We start from the raw sequence: 20,242 nt of genomic DNA on the forward strand, positions 1-20,242 counted from the left end.
AGACATTAAACCGGTGGAAATCTGTCCTTTGGTCTGATGAGTCCAAATGTGAGATTTTTGCTTCCAACCACCGTTGGATTCAGAGTAAGTGAACGGATGACCACCGCATGTGTGGTTCCCACCGTGAAGCATGGAACATGGAGCTGCATTCTGCAGTGATACGCCATTCCCATTTGGTTTGCGGTTATCATTTGTTTCATTATCATTTGTTTTTCAACAGGACAATGACCCAACACACCTCCAGACTGTGTAAGGGCTATTTGACCAAGAACGAAAATGATGGAGTGCTGCATCAGATGACCTGGCCTCCACAATCAACCGACCTCAACCGAATTGAGATGGTTTGGGATGGGGGTTGGTTTGGGATGGGGTTGAGATGGTTTGGGATGGGGTTGGACCGCAGAGTGAAGGAAAAGCAGCCAACAAGTGCTCAGCACATGTGGGAACTCCTTCAAGGCTGTTTGAAAAGCATTTCTCATGAAGCTAGTTGAGAGAATGCCAAGAGTATACAAAGCTATCATAAAGGCAAAGGGTGAATACTTTAAAGAATCTAAAATATATTTTGATTTGTTTAACACTTTTTTGTTTACTACATGATTCCATATTCATTATTTTATAGTTTTGACGTCTTCACTATTATTCTAAATGTTGAAAATAGTAAAAAATATATAAAAACCCTTGAATGAGAAGGTGTGTCCAAACTTTTGACTGGTACTGTAACAATGTCAGACTAGTATTAGACATACTTGACTACTCAGACCTAATAACCAAGGATAGCTTCATATAATATTGGGATTTTTCTAAAGCTTTTGACACAGTGGAACATCCGTTCCTCGTCCATTCACTTGAGAAATTTGGCGTTGGGGATGTTTCCTGTAAGGCTATTAAGACTCTCTATACGAATGGTAACAGCTCTATTAAACTGACACTTGGTACTTCACCTAGATTTGAGTTAAAGAGAGGAATTAGGCAGGGTTGTCCTATCTCACCGTATCTGTTTTTATAAATCATCCAACTTCTTACATTCTTTAAATAATAGGTATTTCCTATTAAGGTATTTCCATAGCTGGTCAAAAAAAATATTATAAGCCAGCTGGCTGACTATTTTCTGAAAGACGCTAGTCAGATTCCCATATCGAGCAATGTGATAGAATCATTTTCCAAAGCATCTGGTCTATGTCTTAACATTAATAAAGGTGAACTCATGGCTGTCAAAGATTGTGTGACACCCTCATGTTATGGTATTCCAGTGAAAGAAGAACTTACATATTTTGGCATAACCAATACTAAGGACTACGGTTTGCAACTGCACATGGAGACAAAGATTGTACTTTTTGGAGAAATGTCCTCTGGTCTGATGAAACAAAAATAGAACTGTTTGGCCATAATGACCATCGTTATGTTTGGAGGAAAAAGGGGGAGGCTTGCAAGCTGAAAAACATCATCCCAACCGTGATGCAGCATCATGTTGTGGGGGTGCTTACAGCAGGAGGGACTGATGCACTTCACAAACTAGATGGCACCATGAGGGAGGAAAATTATGTGGATATATTGAAGCAACATCTCAAGACATCAGTCAGTAAGTTAAAGCTTGGTTGCAAATGAGTCTTCCAAATGGACAATGACACCAAGCATATTTCCAAAGTTGTGGCAAAATGGCTTAAGGACAACAAAGTCAAGGTATTGGAGTGGCCATCACAAAGCCCTGACCTCAATCCTACAGAAAATGTGTGGGCAGAAGTGAAAAATCGTGTGCGAGCAAGGAGGCCTACAAACCTGACTCAGTTACACCAGCTCTGTCAGGAGGAATGGGCCAAAATTCACCCAACTTATTGTGGGAAGCTTGTGGAAGGCTACCTGAAACGTTTGACCCAAGTGAAACAATTTAAAGGAAATGCTACCAAATACTAATTGAGTGTATGTAAACTTCTGGCCCACTGCGAATGCGATGAAAGAAATAAAAGCTGAAATAAATCACTCTCTACTATTATTCTGACATTTCACATTCTTAAAATAAAGTGCTGATCCTAACTGACCTAAGACAGGGAATTATTACTAGGATTAAAGGTCAGGAATTGTGAAAAACGGAGTTAAAATGTATTTGGCTAAGGTGTATGTAAACTTCCGACTTCAACTGTACCTACTTATTAACAAAATTAAGGAAGTTTCTGTCAGGATTTGGCCAGGATTGTTCAGGTTTTGGTCACTAGATGCCCCCATTGCGCCTTTTTTTAACCCTTTGTTTTTTCCTTGTTCTAATTATTATTTGCACCTGTGTGTCATTTCCTTGTAGGTATTTAAACCCTGTGTGTTCCTCAGTTCTTTGCTCAGTGTTTGTATGTTAGCACCCAGCCCCAGCCTTGCTGTGAACATATATTTCTCTTGTTGGATTTTCCAGAGGTTCTCTGGTTTTGTTCTTGTTTATTTTTGATTAGTCTTTTGAGGTTTGTCTTTCCCTGCTGTTCTTACCACTTTGTGGATTTTCTTTGTATTTTGGAGGATATCCATTGGCTTTATTTTTGACGTTGTGGATTTACATTTTTTTGCCTGAAGATCTTTTTCCTTTATTAAACCACCATCTCTAGTACTGCTGTGTCTGCCTCATCTTCTGGGTTCTGCTGACTATTAGTGACTGTTTCTCACACCGAGTCCTGACAGTTTCTTTAAAAAGTATTAATACATATTATCCTGCCAACCACTATATGAAGTGATAAAAATTACCACCCAGAAACATATTTTTTGGCATTCTATGCCACTCATGTTAGGAATCTGTGGCAAGATATCAGTAGATTTATAACTGAACACATTTATGAATTGAACTATATTTTAAGACAGCTGGAAGAAGCTTCAGTGAATGGGGAGGTGAAGCGTGAGGTATTACAGTAGGGGGGATGCGAGCGCTTCTCAAATTTATTGTTTTATTCATTCTCCACACTCTCGTCCTCACAAGAAAGTACTCAAGAGAACGTGGTCGGAGAACACACTCAGAGCATGAGAGTGTGGAGCACGGTATAATGCATATTGAGAAACACCCAATGTGTCCCCATTGCTTATAGAGCTCACCAGTTTGTTCTAAAATCCGGAAATGAAACCTCTGGTTTGTTCAGCCAGAGATTTGTGTATAATGAGGAGATGCCCAAACAATGGAAGTCAATGGGCTCGTTTTAGTGAGATAGCAACTGACCGTTGTCCCAAAGGCGGGAAAGGCAGGCAACAAGTTTAGGTCCAAAATAAATCAAGACAAATGTATTGGGCTTATTTTGAACAGATTTTGGGGAGATGTTATCTCTCGCTTCGCCTCTTCCTCTCTGCATCACCCCTTCCGGTAGGGCAGTGGTTCCCAAACTTTTTATAGTCCCGTACCCCTTCAAACATTCAACCTTCAGCTGCCTACCCCCTCTAGCACCACGGTCAGCACACTCTCAAATTTTGTTTTTTGCCATCATTGTAAGCCTGCCACACACACACTATACGATACATTTATTAAACATAAGAATGAGTGTACGTTTTTGTCACAACCCAGCTCGTGGGAAGTGACATAGAGCTCTTATAGGACCAGGGCACAAATAATAATATAATAATAATCAATAAGTTTGCTCCTTATTTAACCATCTTACATATAAAACCTTATTTGTTCATTGAAAATTGTGAATAACTCATCACAGGTTAATGAGAAGGGAGAGCTTGAAAAGATGCACATAACTCTGCAATGTTGGGTTGTATTGGAGAGAGTCTCAGTCTTAAATAATTTTTCCACACACAGTCTCTGCCTGTATTTATTTTTCATGCTAGTGAGGGCCGAGAATCCACTCTCACATAGGTACATGGTTGCAAAGGGTCTTAACAGCTGGAGTTGCCAAGGCAAGATACTCTGAGTGCAGCCCAATCCAGAAATCTGGCAGTGGCTTCTGATTAAATTCATTTTTCACAGAATTTCGATGAGGCTCTCTTGTTCAGATATCGGTAAGTGGACTGGAGGCAGGGCATGAAAGGGATAACGAAACCAGTTGTTTGTGTCATCCGTTTCAGGAAAGTACCTGCATAATTGCTCACCCAACTCACTCAGGTGCTTCACTATATCACATTTGACATTGTCCGTAAGCTTGAATTAATTTGCACACACAAAAATCATACAAGGATGGAAAGACCTGTGTGTTGTTCTTGTTAATGCAGACAGAGAAGAGCTCTAACTTCTTAATCATAGCCAGAATTTTGTCCGGTACATTGAATACAGTTGCGGAGAGTCCCTGTAATCCTAGATTCAGATCATTCAGGAAAGAAAAAACATCACCCAGATAGACCAGTCGTGTGGGAAATTCGTCATCATACAAGTGGTCAGACAAGTGAAAATGATGGTCAGGAAAGAAAACTTTAAGCTCGTCTCAATTAAAAAATGTGTCAATACTTTGACCCTTGATAACCAGCTCTCTTCTGTATGTTGTAAAAGCGTCACATGGTCACTGCTCATATCATTGCATAGTGCAGAAAATACACAAAAGTTCAGGGGCTTTGCTTTAACAAAGTTAAAGTGTATTTGTATTTTTCTAATAGGCCTTAATGTGATCTACAATTTCTTGTCACATAGAATATTGAATATCCTCAAAACAAGTAGCCTAGTCCTAGAGACAGAACGTAAAACCTGCGGATCTTACGATAATGTAGGCCATTTTCTCAGTGCACGCTACCAAATCACTGTTGTCAACTCCTCAGTAAGGAAAGTAGCTATTGGCTGTCCTAAAAGTCACTATAAGTAGCTAAATGACGTCATCACCTAATTTGCATAATTGGCAATGTGCATGTAATTGTGATGGATTCTGTGGGAGAAAGGAATAACGTATTGGGAGAGACAAAAAGTGAGTAAAAAAACACCCTAAATATGTTTAGAACTACAAATGAACTTTCTTCTGTCAATTCTTGTTTTTTTTTATGTCACAATTCCAACCCTCCTGCTTTATCCGGGCTTGGGACCAGCAAAAGTGACCAAAAAGAGCCACTGGCGGAGTTACTTCGTTTTTAATTTAATTTTAAATGTTTTAGTTTTTTTAGTTTAGTTTTCTTAATTTGGTTTGGTTTTTAACCTTATGGTCCACTTAGGAGCCTACAACAAGTCACAGTAAAACATTAACATTTTTAACCATAACATTTTTTTGTATACAATCTACATTAACAATCTAAAAATGAACTAAAGAGACAATAGAAAAAAACTGTCAATGGCAATGTGAGAAAATTATGGTAACTAGTCTGGCCCTAATTCAGGTTATTTTTTTATGTAAACCAGGGCGGCATCATCCAGCGGCGGCTTCCCGCATGCGATTCATTTGCAGTCTAGACGAGGAGTGATGAACATGCTCTGACTGCAGCTGGGAGGGACTGCTGCGCGAGGACTGGGCCGCCAGTGAGTGCTATGAGACGGGGGTGGGGCCCGGCCCACGGCAGCACCCGCTGCTCGTTGAGAAGAGTAAGAACGATACGTGCTTTCACGTCAGAGTCTCCAAAAGTCTCCAATAACACCAGAAAAAGTCGCTAGATTTGTCGCTAGTCGCTTTTTTGAAAGTGTCGCTAGAGGGGTCTAAATACTCGCTAAATATAGCGACTAGTCGCTAAGTTGGCAACACTGTAAATAGAAAGACACCAAGTATACTGATATTCAACTGTGCTGAAACATTAATGAGTCTGACCGTGTAACAACTGTTATGGCGCAATGATACAGAGGATGGCAGCAGTGAGCAACACATTTGTTACTGTTTTACCGAAGATGTTTTATAACTAAACCAAGATAGACAATCGCCCCTCGTTTCCAATGGGGAACAATTTACCAATAGTGGGCAGATTCAAGCACGAGCTAGCGAGATCCTATTGGCGTGTTCTAGCATAATCTGCATATTTGCGTTAGGGGACGCTTATTCTGTGAAGTGCGCGTGTGCAAGAACTCAATTTGCCTTTTCGCACCTTCTAAACAACACGATTTTTAAAAACGTTTGCAAAGGACAAGGTCGACAATACTTAGTCCACTATGTTCATAACATATTCTAGTTTTGTGAACAGAAAACTGTATTGAGATCAAATGGTTAATCGATAAGAAATTTTGCAGAATGTCTGCCAAAATCTATCTCCTCCCACTGCAAGCGGATGCTTCACATTTATAATCCAGTGAAACACCTGTCTCATTGTTCTAGTCCGTGGTTTTACCCTTTGTAGGAGCACAACCAGTGAGCTAAAACAAACTGCTTCCGGGTTACCCGAATTTGCTTCCTCGCGCGGAACACTGTACCTAGCCGGTTGTAAGGAAACTAGCTAAATATACGCTGTTTATTTTAAATCTGTGTTTGTTCATCATGTCTAAAAGACACCGTTTAGATTTAGGTGACGACTACTCCAATAAAAAGAGATCTGATGGGTAAGCTTCTCGTTTCATGCATCTACTGTCTTTCGGGTAGCAAGTTGTTGCTAGCGAACGGCTAGATTGTTTTGTTTAGCTAGGTACCAACCGGCAAATATTGCGTCTTACTAGTTATCATTTATAAGCTGGCTACTTTGTAGAGATGATACACTGTTAGTTACATATCCGCGAGTTTCCTGTGTTAATCAGCCTGTGACGCTCGTGTAGTCATGTTGACAAGGCACGTGTTGATGTTCTGCGGCCTAGCGCTAACGTTAGAGTAAACTGGCTAGCCATAATGTTAACTCAATTCCACGACGTCTTTACATCAACGGAGTTGTGTAGACCGGAGCTCAGACGTCACATACAATTGAGTTTTTATTTTAAAAACTACGGCACCCCAAAAAATTGCCTGCAATTATGCGACACATTGTCGTTTTCTGTGACATCGGAACTCCAGTCCGCCCACGTCTTCGCTCAACTCTGTTTATGTACACGAGCTGGGTGGCAGGTAACCGAAAGTTTGCCAGTTCTAATCCCTGAGCCGACAAGGTGAAATCTGCCGTTCTGCCTTTGAGCAAGGCAGTTAATCACCCACAACAACAGGTGCCCAATGTGGCAGCCCCATGCACTTCTCTGATTCAGAGGGGTTGAGTTTTGGTTGGGCCTTGTGGGAATTGACGATAAATGTAATCCTTTAATCATGGAGTTGGGGTTTATTTGGCAATTACTTGGCCAAGCTATTTCTCAAGTTCAGGAACTAGCCTCTCAGCTGCAAGATAGCCAAATAACCAACACTTGCATATTCTAATATTGCATCCAACTTGCATTAGCGCATCATCTGATTTAATCTACATACAATAGTCTTTTGGGGACCAGGTGAAAAACTTGCATATTTGGATTCCATGAATGGGTCACCTGTAAAGTTTCCTGCTGTAGAATGGGCAATGAATAATATAAATACACTGATTATTGAGTAATAATGATATCCCACTACATTAATGTGTACTCTATTTCAAGTAATATACTATTGTGGGTTGACTTATGTATATTCTTCTATTTTTCAGGAAAGACCGAGATCGCGACAGGGACCGTGACGAGCGCTCTAAAGACAGGGAGAGGGACAGGGACCGTGACAGAGATCGGGACCGGGACCGAGATAGGGACGTGAAGCCCTCTGTCGTGCCCCCCAACACCATGATGGCCGGGGGAGGCATGCTTCCTCTCAAGCAGACAGCCATGCAGCAGCAGATCAACCCGTTCACAAACCTGCCCCACACGCCGCGCTACTATGAGATCTTGAAGAAGAGGCTACAGCTGCCTGTGTGGGAGTACAAGGAGCGCTTCAACGACATCCTGGCACGCCACCAGAGCTTTGTGCTTGTCGGAGAGACGGGCTCCGGGAAAACCACACAGGTGCAGTTCTGTTCAATAGTCCTTAAACATTAAGGTCTAAACAGCTCTTCACATTGGGCAAGTCGGGGGTATTTTTTTTGGTTGGCCGAAAGATTATGATCACTTATTTTCACCTACCCACGGGAGGAACCAGAAAGACCAAACTACTAGAAGTCTTTGCATTTTGGTTATCTGTATATATAAAAAAAAATATTTTTAAAAACATCCCCTGCCCAAACAACTTGCCTGACTGCTCAGGTCACTTGCCCCGGGGAATAGGGAAACCCTAAATGTTAATATCTGGCTTAAATTCTTCTGTTTCTCTACTTTGCAGAGGTGCTTCGTTTGCATTTTTGCGTTGGTAAATCTTCATGCTTGTAACAGAAGAAGCAGTTTGGATTGACCTTTAGTTTGATCTCCGGTTCCCTCTGTGTTTCTGATGGAACCAGATGGGTGATATTGCTTACTGTACCCCTTTCACCCCCCCACACACACATGCCATTGAAGGCCAAGTGGTTACATCACTGTGTTTACACCTACTCTGTTCCCTCAGATCTCCAAACACAGAAGAGGTAGTGTATAAGGGATGTTTGTAATTTGGCATTCCAGGCAATTCTCTCCCTCCCCTCCAAAGCAATGCACTTTGAAATATGTTTGTTGTTTCAGTTAGACAGACACATCCATAACATGCCCTCCCTTTCCCTCCTCAGATCCCCCAATGGTGTGTGGACATGGTGAAGGGCTTGGGTGGCCCCAAGAAGGCGGTGGCCTGTACCCAGCCCAGAAGGGTGGCAGCCATGAGCGTGGCCCAAAGGGTGGCCGACGAGATGGATGTCATGCTGGGCCAGGAGGTGGGCTACTCCATACGATTCGAGGACTGCAGCTCCGCCAAGACCATACTGAAGTAAGCAACTTATTGTCTGGATAGTAGAGGCTACATCAGGGTTATTCAATTCCAGGCCTAAACACTTCCGGTTTTCATTCTTGCATACTACCAGGATCATAATTATTAGGGCACGCACGTAGCAAAGCACTGCAAGATGTTATGCAACAAAATTAGAAAATTAGCATTTGTTATTGGATAAGTTCAGATGGTACCATTTCACTCAGTTTTTAAGAGTTTTCTTCTGTTTTGTGCCTACTCAACACAACATAGGTAAAACTAAGCATTTTGGCCCTCCAGAACTGAATACCCCCAGAATACATGATCCAAGAATTTGGGGTTATAGCCAGTTAATTCAATTCAACACACACAGCTTCAGTCAAAATACTTTGGACATGCTTTAATGAATAAGAATTAAGTTATTTTAGACTACTGTGGTCAACAAGTATTTGGTATAGTGTTGCAGCTGCACACTAAAATAGAGCAAAGGTTGTTTATAATGATTCATTTTGAAGAGGCATAAGCTCAATGAACACACATTTTGGTGTTCAAGCCATCACTCGGTCAGCATCTGCTATGTTTTAAACCGTGTCCTTCCCCTTTAAGGTATATGACAGACGGTATGTTGCTTCGGGAAGCCATGAACGACCCCTTGCTGGAGCGGTATGGCGTGATCATCCTGGATGAGGCCCACGAGAGAACGCTGGCCACGGACATCCTAATGGGAGTACTGAAGGAGGTGGTCCGACAGAGGTCAGACCTCAAGGTACAGCCTCTGAGTCCAGGGGTAATCTCAAGTCTTTCCTCGATTCCTCATGAAAGAGGCGAGGAATCAAGGAAAGACAAATGAGGGTTGGTATGTCTTCTTTTTTTTGCATTTAGTCCATTCTGGAGATACATTTGTTTAATTTAAATTAGCTTGTTTTTGGATGGAGTTAAAATGGCATTGACCATAACTGAATGAGTCGCATGAAGAAGAAAAAAACACATATGAATTGTAAATTTTGCTTTACCATTGAAATTATTTTCAAGTCCCAAAACAACCCCTGGCTTAGCCCATTCCTCTACAAAAGGCCAAAAGAGCCACTGAACACGCCAATTGGCACATGTTTTTCTGTTGCTTAATTAGAAAAATTAGATTTCTGTCTTGGTGTGTTTCCTGACAGATTCTGCATTTGGTTAGTTTGTCGCCCATGAGACACTGTAGACACGGAAGCCTATTTCACTTCTGCAAAATCCCCAGAATGACTCTAAGATACTGTAACTCAAGAAATCTGTTAATAAAGACATTTTTGCAGAGGATGTATTAGTTGGTCAGTTTTACGTGTAAGTTGTTTGTGCAGTATTTGCAATCACTGCAGCTGTTCGCCCCCATGATAGTGGACAAATGGACATTGTCAAATCAAAACCCAACCTTAATTTATCCGTTGTGACGCACTGATTATCCAAACTGTTTAAGACAAGAATAACTGTTTCTGACGCATATCGATGCCACATAGGCCGTTTTCAAAGGGATTTCTTTGCTTATTAAAGGCAGTCACTCTTTAAGGGTTATGTTTTTGGATTGCTTTTGATTTACCTTAGTCCCAATGTAATTTAGACAAATTATTTGCTCGCCCATTCTAGATCCCTATTCAAACGTAGATGTTTCCCACTTTGGCTCCCATAGTCTGGATTTCACTATTGTACACTAAAAGTGACACTGCAACAACCACAAAGCATTATACAGGAATATGTTCTTTGCCCACAGGTGATTGTGATGAGTGCCACGTTAGACGCCGGGAAGTTCCAAGTGTACTTTGACAGCTGTCCACTGCTGACCATTCCCGGACGCACACACCCCGTGGAGATCTTCTACACCCCTGAGCCGGAGCGGGACTACCTGGAAGCCGCCATCCGCACGGTTGTTCAGATCCACATGTGTGAGGAAGAGGAGGGGGACTGTCTGCTTTTCCTCACCGGACAAGAGGTATACTTCCACCCCTTCTCAAATGCAATCCAGATAGTTTGAGTTGGTTCGCTGTTCAAGAGATATACCTCCAGCCCTTCTCATATGCAGTCAAGATGGTTCAGTGTTGAAGAGTGATACTGACAACACCAAGGTTGTCGCCTGAATATAAGTTGAATTGTTGGGGAGGTTTAACTTTCAGTATACCTGTCTGCTGCTCAACATGAATATTGCCTGACTCTGAACTGTCTATCAGGAAATTGACGAGGCCTGTAAACGGATCAAACGGGAGATCGACGACTTGGGACCTGAAGTCGGAGACATCAAAGTCATTCCACTATATTCCACACTGCCTCCCCAGCAGCAACAAAGAATCTTTGAGGCAGCACCCCCCAGGAAGCCCAGCGGTGCGATAGGAAGAAAGGTAGACCAGCAGAACATTGCAAGAACAGGGTTGTGTTCAGTAGGAAGAATTTTTTTTGGAACTGATTGAAATGGGAAGGTACCTCCTGAACTTATACAATCAGATTTCAATTTTCAATTTCAAAATGTTTTGCTATGGGGTGCCCTTCTGAATATACAACCCAAATTTCATACATTGGTGCTTGTTTATCACCAAATATTTCCAATGGCTTATGATGTAAGTATGCAAATTGTCTGCTAGTGCTAACCCCAATGCCTGTTCCCTAGGTTGTGGTTTCGACAAACATTGCTGAGACATCCCTTACCATCGACGGAGTGGTGTTTGTGATCGATCCCGGTTTTGCCAAGCAAAAGGTAGGCTGCTACTCCTCTCCCTCTATAATTTTTTCCCTTGTCTCGTCATTTCAAACCCAGAGGGAATACCAGGCACTAGTACTATGAACTTGTACTTTTTTCAATAACAGGGACACTTGAACTGTCTGTAGTCCACAATCTGAGCACAATGTAGATAGAAAAGTAATAGTAGTTCATTAACCAGATTTCCATCCAACCAGTTCAAGCGGATGAATTACCTGACGCATAAAACAACTCATGACAGGCCTCAAAGAAACAGAATGTTATCAGTAAAGTTTCCCAATGTCGACAAAACAAAATACGAAAGACCAGATAGGATAGGATCTGTTTTTTTGTCTGTGAAGTAGATTTTGCGACAATTGTGGTAGAAATGCTTTTATGTGCAAATATTGATATATAAACCTTCATACTTTTGGCCATGAAGTGTATATGGACACACCTTTAAATTAGTGGATTTGTCTATTTCAGCCACACCCATGTATAAAATCGAGCACACAGTCATGGGAATCCCATAGACAAACATTGGCAGTAGAATGGCCCGTACTGAAGAGCTCACTGTCTTTCAACGTTGGAAAGGTGGAATCTTATTACGGTACCACAAGTCAGTCCTGCTAGAGCTGCCTTGTCAACTGTAAGTGCTGTTATTTATTATGAAGTGAAGTTCTAGGAACAACGGCTCAGCCGCTAAGTTTTAGGCCACACACACTGCCAAGGGCTGTAGCGTGTAAAAATGGTCTGTTCTTGGTTGCAACGCTTACTACCGAGTTCCAAACTGCCACTGGAAGCAATGTCAACATAAGAACTGTTTGTTGTGAGCTTCATTAAATGGGTTTCCATGGCCGAGCAGCCGCACACAAACCTAAAATCACCATGCGCAATGCCAAGTGTTGGCTGGAGTGGTGTAAAGCTCGCCGCCATTGGACTCTAGCAGTGGAAACGAGTTCTCTGGCGTGATGAATCATGATCTGGCGGTCCGACGGACAAATCTTGGTTTGGCGGATGCCAGGAGAACGCTACCTGCCCGAATGCATAGTGCCAACTGTAACGTGTGGTGGAGGAAAAATAGTGGTCTGGGGCTATTTTTAATGGTTCGGGCAAGGCCCCTTATTTCCAGTGAAGGGAAATATTAACGCTACAGCATACAATGACATTCTAGACGATTCTGTTCTTCCATCTTTGTGGCAACAGTTTGGTGAAGGCCCTTTCCTGTTTCCACATAACAATGCCCCGTGTACAAAGTGGGGTACATACAGAAATGGTTTGTCGAGCAGTGTGGAAGGACTGGCCTGCACAGAGTCCTGACCTCAACCCCATCAGACAGCGTTGGGAGGAATTGGAACGCAGACTGCGAGCCAGGCCTAATCGCCTAACATCAGTGCCCTACCTCACTAATGCTCTTGTGGCTGAATTCAAGCAAGACCCCGCAGAAATGTTCCAACATCTAGTGGAAAGCCTTCCCAGAAGAGTGGAAGCTGTTATGGCAGCAAAGGGGGGACCAACTCCATATCAATGCCCATGATTTTGGAATGAGATTGTGCCAATGTAGTTTCTAAGTGAACTTAGTCATGTGATATATTTTGTTGTACTACCACTCGAAAAAGTATGCAGAATTTATAGGCAGAGGGAATAAGTTATGATCAACTTTATAACTTGTCTTTTCTTGGTGGTTAAGTGCACTGTGATGAGCTTCATGCAAATTTCCACTAAATATCGAGGGTAGGCGATCATTTGAATGATGCTGGTGACATGATGACCGGTTTGCTTGGCTGCCAATTATCAATTACAAATGATCTGGTTTTTATCATATAACCTACCCTGTCCACTTTATCAGCAAACTGTCTTTAGAGCATGCGCCAAAAACATATTGGGCAAGTTTGCTAAATTATCGCAACAGTTTTTGGGACAAATCATCGGTGGAGTTGAAAATGCAATGGAAACCCATTTAACTTAGATTATTTAATTTGGTACATGGGGAATTTAACCGCAAAATTATTTAATGTTCACTACGTCATTACACACAGCCGTTCAACAAATCAGTTTGACGGAAACGCGCCTCTGGTGGGAAAATGTGCTTATCTGTCGCCAATTGTATGAAACCTAGCGACAGTGAATTTTTTGAGAACATACATTTGTTCCCTTATTACCTGTTTATTTTACCTGGGATTTGAACCAGAAATCCTCCCGTTACTTATCCACCTCTCTGCCGTTGCAGACTAGCACTTGTGTAATGGGTTCCCCTTCGCCCCATATCCAAATCCCTCCAACTGTACCTACATATGAACAAGTGATAATCTTCAATCATTTGTGTATTCATTGATTTTCACCTGTATGTCTGTGGTACAGTTTAAGTAAAGAATGTATGATTTAAAATTAACTCTAGAAGGGCTGTTCATGTCATTCACTGTGGACTTAACTGTTAAGTTCATGTTTTAAGTATGCCTATATTTCTGTTATTACGGCGCTATCACTCTGTTGTTAGTACGCCTGTGCAGTTGTCTCACTGGAGATGGACCTGACTTGAGTTTGATGGCAACTATGTACTGTGGTCATACGGTGAAGTAAACATTGTTAAACTGGGACGTGGTGTCATTTTGAGTTAACATTAACCAACGTGGAATCAGCATCCAGCATTTTTTTAAATTAAATAAAGACTTGAGTGAGAATGTTGTCTACACCTATAACCCACAGGTGTACAATCCTCGTATCAGGGTGGAGTCTCTCCTGGTCACGGCGATCAGCAAAGCCTCGGCGCAGCAGAGGGCGGGCCGTGCCGGCAGGACACGGCCAGGGAAGACTTTCCGCCTCTACACTGAGAAAGCCTACAAGACCGAGATGCAGGTGAACTGTCCTGGATTGTAGAAATGTTGGCGCAAAGTATACGGTTGAATGAAATATTGAATAAATTGTGTTATCTTATGGATAATGTTGAGGACACTTCATTTATTAAGGAAATGTTTGTAGTCTAACGTATCTCATGTGGTGCTGGGCATTTTACAGAAGCCTGTTTCGGCCTTTACGTTCAGCTCTTGTTAAACACATGATTTGGCATAATTAGCCGAACTTGTTACGCAACGGATTATATGATACCAGTAGAATGGCTTCATGTTCTACTGATCTGACTATTTTCCTTTCCACTACAGGACAACACGTATCCTGAGATTCTCCGGTCCAACTTGGGTTCTGTCGTGTTGCAGTTGAAGAAGCTGGGTATCGATGACCTGGTGCACTTTGACTTCATGGACCCACCAGGTGAGGAGCCAAGGTTTTGCTGGAATACCTGCCTGTTGGAAGTGCTACTTTAGTTTGAAACTGTTTCATTTGAAACTGACTGGCAGCCATTTTTCTTGCTATACCTCTTGACCAACCATTTTATCATAAAATATAATTTGTTGATTGATTCTTTGACAGACAGAAAAGTAAAAAATGACAAAGAGATCAAACATGTTCTATGCTGTACTGATCACTTGCTCCTCTTGCTTCCTCCCTTGCGATGTCAAGCCCCGGAGACCCTGATGCGGGCGCTGGAGCTGCTCAACTACCTGGCGGCGCTCAACGACGACGGCGACCTGACAGAGCTGGGCTCCATGATGGCAGAGTTCCCGTTGGACCCACAGCTGGCCAAGATGGTGATCGCCAGCTGCGAGTTCAACTGCTCCAACGAGATCCTCTCCATCACCGCCATGCTGTCAGGTAATGGCCCAGGGCTGGGGTGGCTGGCATCCAAAGTCGCCCAGTGCCCACCCTTGGCACCAGTTGGCACCCTCTCAACCCTGTGGTTTCCAATTTAATGCAAGATGGAGATCTCTAAATTGATCGTCTCATCCGTGCTTTGTTAATGCTATTTGTTAATTCCTGGAAGAGTTAATTCATATTTTGGGAAAGTAAGGAGGTGGCCCACAGTTAAGGGGGATTGCAGATCTAGTTAACAAAGATGCTAGAAAGTATAAGATTTATATGGAGGGCTCAAGTTAACAATATTTGGTAAGTATTCCTCAAATAAAAATGTGAGATAACAAAAAGCCAAATGTGGGAAACTTCTGCTGTAGAGGGCCCCATGGACAAATACACTTTTTTTGGTCTGCATAAAGGATTTGGATTGCTAACTGGTTAGATACCTTAAATTGCTAATTGTCATTATCAATCAAGTGATGGTTGATGGAAAAGTAAACTGAAAGCCAATTGTATTCTGTATCAAATTGAAAAGTTGACCATGTTTCTTCCAGCTTCTTGAAATATGGGAGTGTTTATCCTCAGTGCAATTGGGCAGGGCAGGCATCTCAATGTAGTGTTCTTAGATAGGTCTAAAACATTGCCTCTGCATTTGTTTAGTGGTTAGTCTATGGCTGCTTTAATGGTGTCTCTTGATGAATTATTGGACCAATTGCACCGGCAGTACAAGATACCATGGCAAGCAATGTTTTTTTTTATCGTCAAGATGTTGTCATGGTCTTACTCGTCAAATTTATTTCTCATCAAGACCTGATCTTTATTTTTGATTTAAGTGAGATTTACACATTTTACAGGATGATTTGTTATCTGCATGTGGGTGGTTGATTTAGGTTAAGCTTTCTTGGCCAGTTTTGGTTTTACTACCGGGGGGAGTCTGATTTTATCATATAGAATGTTCAGTGTTTGGACTTTTCACAGTATTTCAAATTGGCATTCCCCTCGTGTTTTACTCATACACATTTGTGATTTGGTTGTGGTCAATTCATTATCAACTCAGGAGATTCATAGAAATTCCAGTTCAGTACAAAGGCCATACATTTTTTGATTCTTGTAACGGTTCCTGAAATTCATGTTGAATTTGGTCTGCGGCTGTAAAATGACTACCTTGAATGTCAAATATTCATTTAAACATGTATGAGTAAAGCATAATTAGGCTTACAGGCGGAACATGAAAGTAATGATCGGTGGTGTTGCAAAAACTCCCAATTTGGACATGTTGATGTTCTTCCATACAAAGCCGTATGTCAGTTGTGACATCGTATAAGGACATCTATTTCCCTTTTTATAACGTCAAGGCCATTGACTTGAATGTGAAATGGACTTGGATTCTCTTGAATGTTATACATATATATACACTGTTCTCAAGTTCAATGCTCTTTTAACGCTCTGCAGGTGTGTGAAACCTCTTTGTTTTGCAGATGTGGTTAGGTGTTGACTCCCTTGACAAGCTAGTAGCCAGTCATCATGCAGTCGGAAGAGCCCCCCCTCATAAACACACCACTTGGTCCTGCCCTGCCCCCCTATGCTCTCTGTCAAGTTTTCTAGCTACAATAGGCCTTGTTCCTCTGTTCTGTGAATGCTTGACTCATCCCTATGGGCGTCTGTGTTGGGGCCCATACCAACCTTGTCTAGTCCCGCAGTGTTTCGTCCGCCCCACCGAGGCTAAGAAGGCGGCGGACGAGTCCAAGATGCGGTTCGCCCACATCGACGGAGACCACCTGACGCTCCTCAACGTCTACCACGCCTTCAAACAAAGTAAACATGGCCACCACAAACATCTTATTTTGATAGGGTCAAATTAATTAAAGGGACAGATTAGACTCCAAAATCAACGTTAATCAGATGTTTTAGACCTCAAAAGTCCCATACCTATACATCCTATACCATCGGTTGTGTAGACCAACCTTAAATAATGAAAGACTAAAGATAAGCACCACAAATCTGGAATTAACATGGGATATTTGGATCTATAAATTGATGGACTGATACATGGGCCGTGTCCGAAATCTGTCTTACATACTTCTTACTAAAACAACATACTGTGTACTTAATTGTACTACATACTATTTAGAATGTACTGTTTAGTAAAAAACCTGATGCAGTAAGCAACAAATGTCACCCATCCTGAGAGTGCACCATCTGATGCGCATTTGCGTTGATTCCCGCAGTTCGTTAATTTGGGTACAGCGTGTCCCCTTATCTCATCATCAGCTAATAATCAGCTGTTGTCAAACACACGTGAATCTGGAAAGACGATTCTCTTCCTCAAGTGTGCAGCAAATTCTAATAGAAGAGAAGCCGAAATGAGTATAACAAACATCCTGCATTTAAAGCATACTTTATTCTTTTTTAAATTTACTATAAAACTTTTGGTTTTCGCATACCTAAAATGCCTACTATGTAGAACGTAAGTATGGGTAATCGAACATGGCCATGGACTTCTCAACAGAAGATTAACTTTTGAAGACTGATTTTTAAGTGTTATGTCCCTTTAAGTAACTTACTTTGGAACATGATGCTTATTTGACTTGCCTTCTTTGTTGTCGTTTCTCAGACCACGAGTCTACACAGTGGTGCTACGACAACTTTGTGAACTACCGTTCGCTGATGTCGGCAGACAACGTGCGCTCGCAGCTGTCCCGGATCATGGACCGCTTCAACCTGCCCCGCCGCAGCACCGAATTCACCAGCAGAGACTACTACATCAACATCCGTCGAGCGCTCGTCACAGGCTTTTTCATGCAGGTCAGTCGGTGCACAGCAGGGCAAGTTCCATTTCAATTAACTCCGAATTGCATGAATTGAAATGGAATTGAGTTAAGCGGAAAAAAAATATGATTTCTCGCATTATGTGCATTTTCTGAAATGTTTTCTTGTTTGCTTAGGTGGCTCATTTGGAGCGCACGGGCCATTATCTCACAGTCAAGGACAACCAGGTGGTCCAGCTACACCCGTCTACCGTCCTGGACCACAAGCCAGAGTGGGTGCTCTACAATGAGTTTGTCCTCACAACCAAGAACTACATTCGCACCTGCTCGGATATAAAACCGGAATGGTACGTTTGTGGTCATGAAGTATAACTCAGAAATTCCACACAAATAAAACGATTAGCGAATACACTGTAAATAACAAGGGTTTTTGATCAGCGTCAACATTTCAAAACTAATTTATCTCTTATGACTTACTCGTCGTTTACAGGTAATGCTTTTATTGGATATTTTGATTATATTCTACGACTTTGCTTTAATTGATCTTGTCTCCCCAGGCTGGTGAAGGTTGCTCCTCAGTACTACGAAATGGGCAACTTCCCACAGTGTGAAGCCAAGAGGCAGTTGGAGCGAATCGTTGCCAAACTCCAGACCAAGGAGTATTCCCAGTACTGATTAACAGCGACTGAAGAGAGGAAGACATCCTTGAAAGAGCTTGGCACAATTCATACTTTAAAGTTGTATCCTATCTTCAATCTTAATGTTTCTTGATTCAAGATATGATTTTTATAACTTTTTTGTTTGTGGTTTTTCTGTCCATTCAATAGCAACGTGTATAACTGTAAGCATTTATGAAATTGATCTCAATGGTGAATATTAGGCTATTCTGATTAGAGATTTTCGAAAAGGAATACAATTAACATGTTAAGCATGAGTATTCATGTGGATATTGTTGATGTTCCTCTAGGAAATTGTGAACCCTGAGAAAGTGTACTTGCCTAGGTTGTCCTTGTTTCTTCAATAAAGGAGCTTCGACTTGAATAAAACAATGAATAATAGCTCATGGTCTTTATCTAAAATGTTTAACTGTACATTATCAACCTGTATACCCAGGGGGGAAAGTGGATTTAATATCTTACTGGTAAGGGAATTACTACTAAAAAAAATGCATGCGTTTAATCATAGAATTACATGTAGAATCCCAATTCATTTAGTGGGCCAAGTAGGCCTATAAAGATTAGTCAACTTTGATCATGTGTTTATACCACATTAAAAGGTAATACAACTACTTATGTTTTCATCTGATTGTCAAAAAATTGCTTCAAAACGCTCTCCTGTTGACTACCGGAGCATATTTCACCTCACTAAATTCCAGCATCCAAACAGTGCACCTGCAATTTGATGAATGGAAAGCAAAATCTGTTAAAAAACCAAAACGTGTAATGACGTTCCGCGATTGTCATTAGGCACACTACACTTATAGCCTGAATTGATGTGTCCGGTGCTGTATGTGCGCTTCTCTGTCTGGGCCACATATCTCCGCCTTGATAACATTTTAAGGTTCTTGTCGAACCATGATGCAATTTGGAGAGTATACTGCACATGTTGAAGTCAATTTGCTCATGTTCATGCAGCTGACATGCAGTAATGTTAAATAATGGTGCAATTGCCAACAGTTTTTTTTGACAGATTTAATTATTGTGCTAGGCTTGTGTTTTACTGGTATGGCGTACCCCCACTATTTTCTTAACATTGTAAAATAACTTCAATGTAATTTGAGAACAAGTATTCTTTAACAAAGCTACTTCACATCCAGAAACTGTATGAAAGCTTGAAATTAGTCCTCTCTTTTTACTGGTTATAGGTCCGCCCAACAGTATATTCTATTAACGTAATATAGTATTTTGGGTGAGCTTGTGGCTCTGAGGATTCTCTCTCCATCCCCGTCTTTGTGTGTTGTCTGTGGCTGGATCTGGAAGTGCTCTGAGGTCTTGTTCCTCTCAGCCTGTGTACACCACATTGAAGCATGATGCATCTGCTTTCCGCAGTACTGGTGTCTTTGAGGTTGTAATCCACACACGTTAACCTTCTCACAGCCCAGTGTCTCTGATTAAAGTCTACAGTTTGTGTTTGTTTCAGCTTTGTTTCACCCCAATGCCTTCCTGTTAGGCCATTGGGGTTTGAGCTGAGCTGGCGAAACAGGCAATGGGGAACGCAGTCTCCTGCCCATAAGGAGCTTGGCAGGCAACGGCCCATGATGCAGTGGTGTGACCCTGTAAGCTAACAGCCCTGTACGGATCCTTGTTCTTTTTCAACAGTCCCTTGACTGTTTTCACAGCCCTCAGACTCACAGTTGCTTTGTGCGTGTGTAACAGTATAACTTTAGACCGTCCCCTCGCCCCGACACGGGCGCGAACCAGGGA

General features: G+C 41.8%; 1 protein-coding gene across 1 annotated transcript; it reads left to right on the plus strand.

Moving 5' to 3' along the window:
• Positions 1–6,186: 6,186 nt before the first annotated feature.
• On the plus strand, positions 6,187–18,877 carry LOC129855751 (ATP-dependent RNA helicase DHX15-like). Its single transcript, XM_055923744.1, has 14 exons — positions 6,187–6,397; positions 7,447–7,795; positions 8,485–8,678; positions 9,264–9,423; positions 10,408–10,626; positions 10,862–11,029; positions 11,296–11,382; positions 14,071–14,220; positions 14,523–14,631; positions 14,881–15,072; positions 16,744–16,866; positions 17,666–17,856; positions 17,997–18,166; positions 18,377–18,877. The coding sequence occupies exons 1-14, from the start codon at positions 6,336–6,338 to the stop codon at positions 18,492–18,494; spliced, it is 2,292 nt and encodes a 763-aa protein (XP_055779719.1). The 5' UTR covers positions 6,187–6,335; the 3' UTR covers positions 18,495–18,877.
• Positions 18,878–20,242: the final 1,365 nt, after the last annotated feature.

The sequence above is a fragment of the Salvelinus fontinalis genome, chromosome 5 (assembly GCF_029448725.1).
Source record: "Salvelinus fontinalis isolate EN_2023a chromosome 5, ASM2944872v1, whole genome shotgun sequence".
Classification (NCBI taxonomy): Eukaryota; Metazoa; Chordata; class Actinopteri; order Salmoniformes; family Salmonidae; genus Salvelinus; species Salvelinus fontinalis.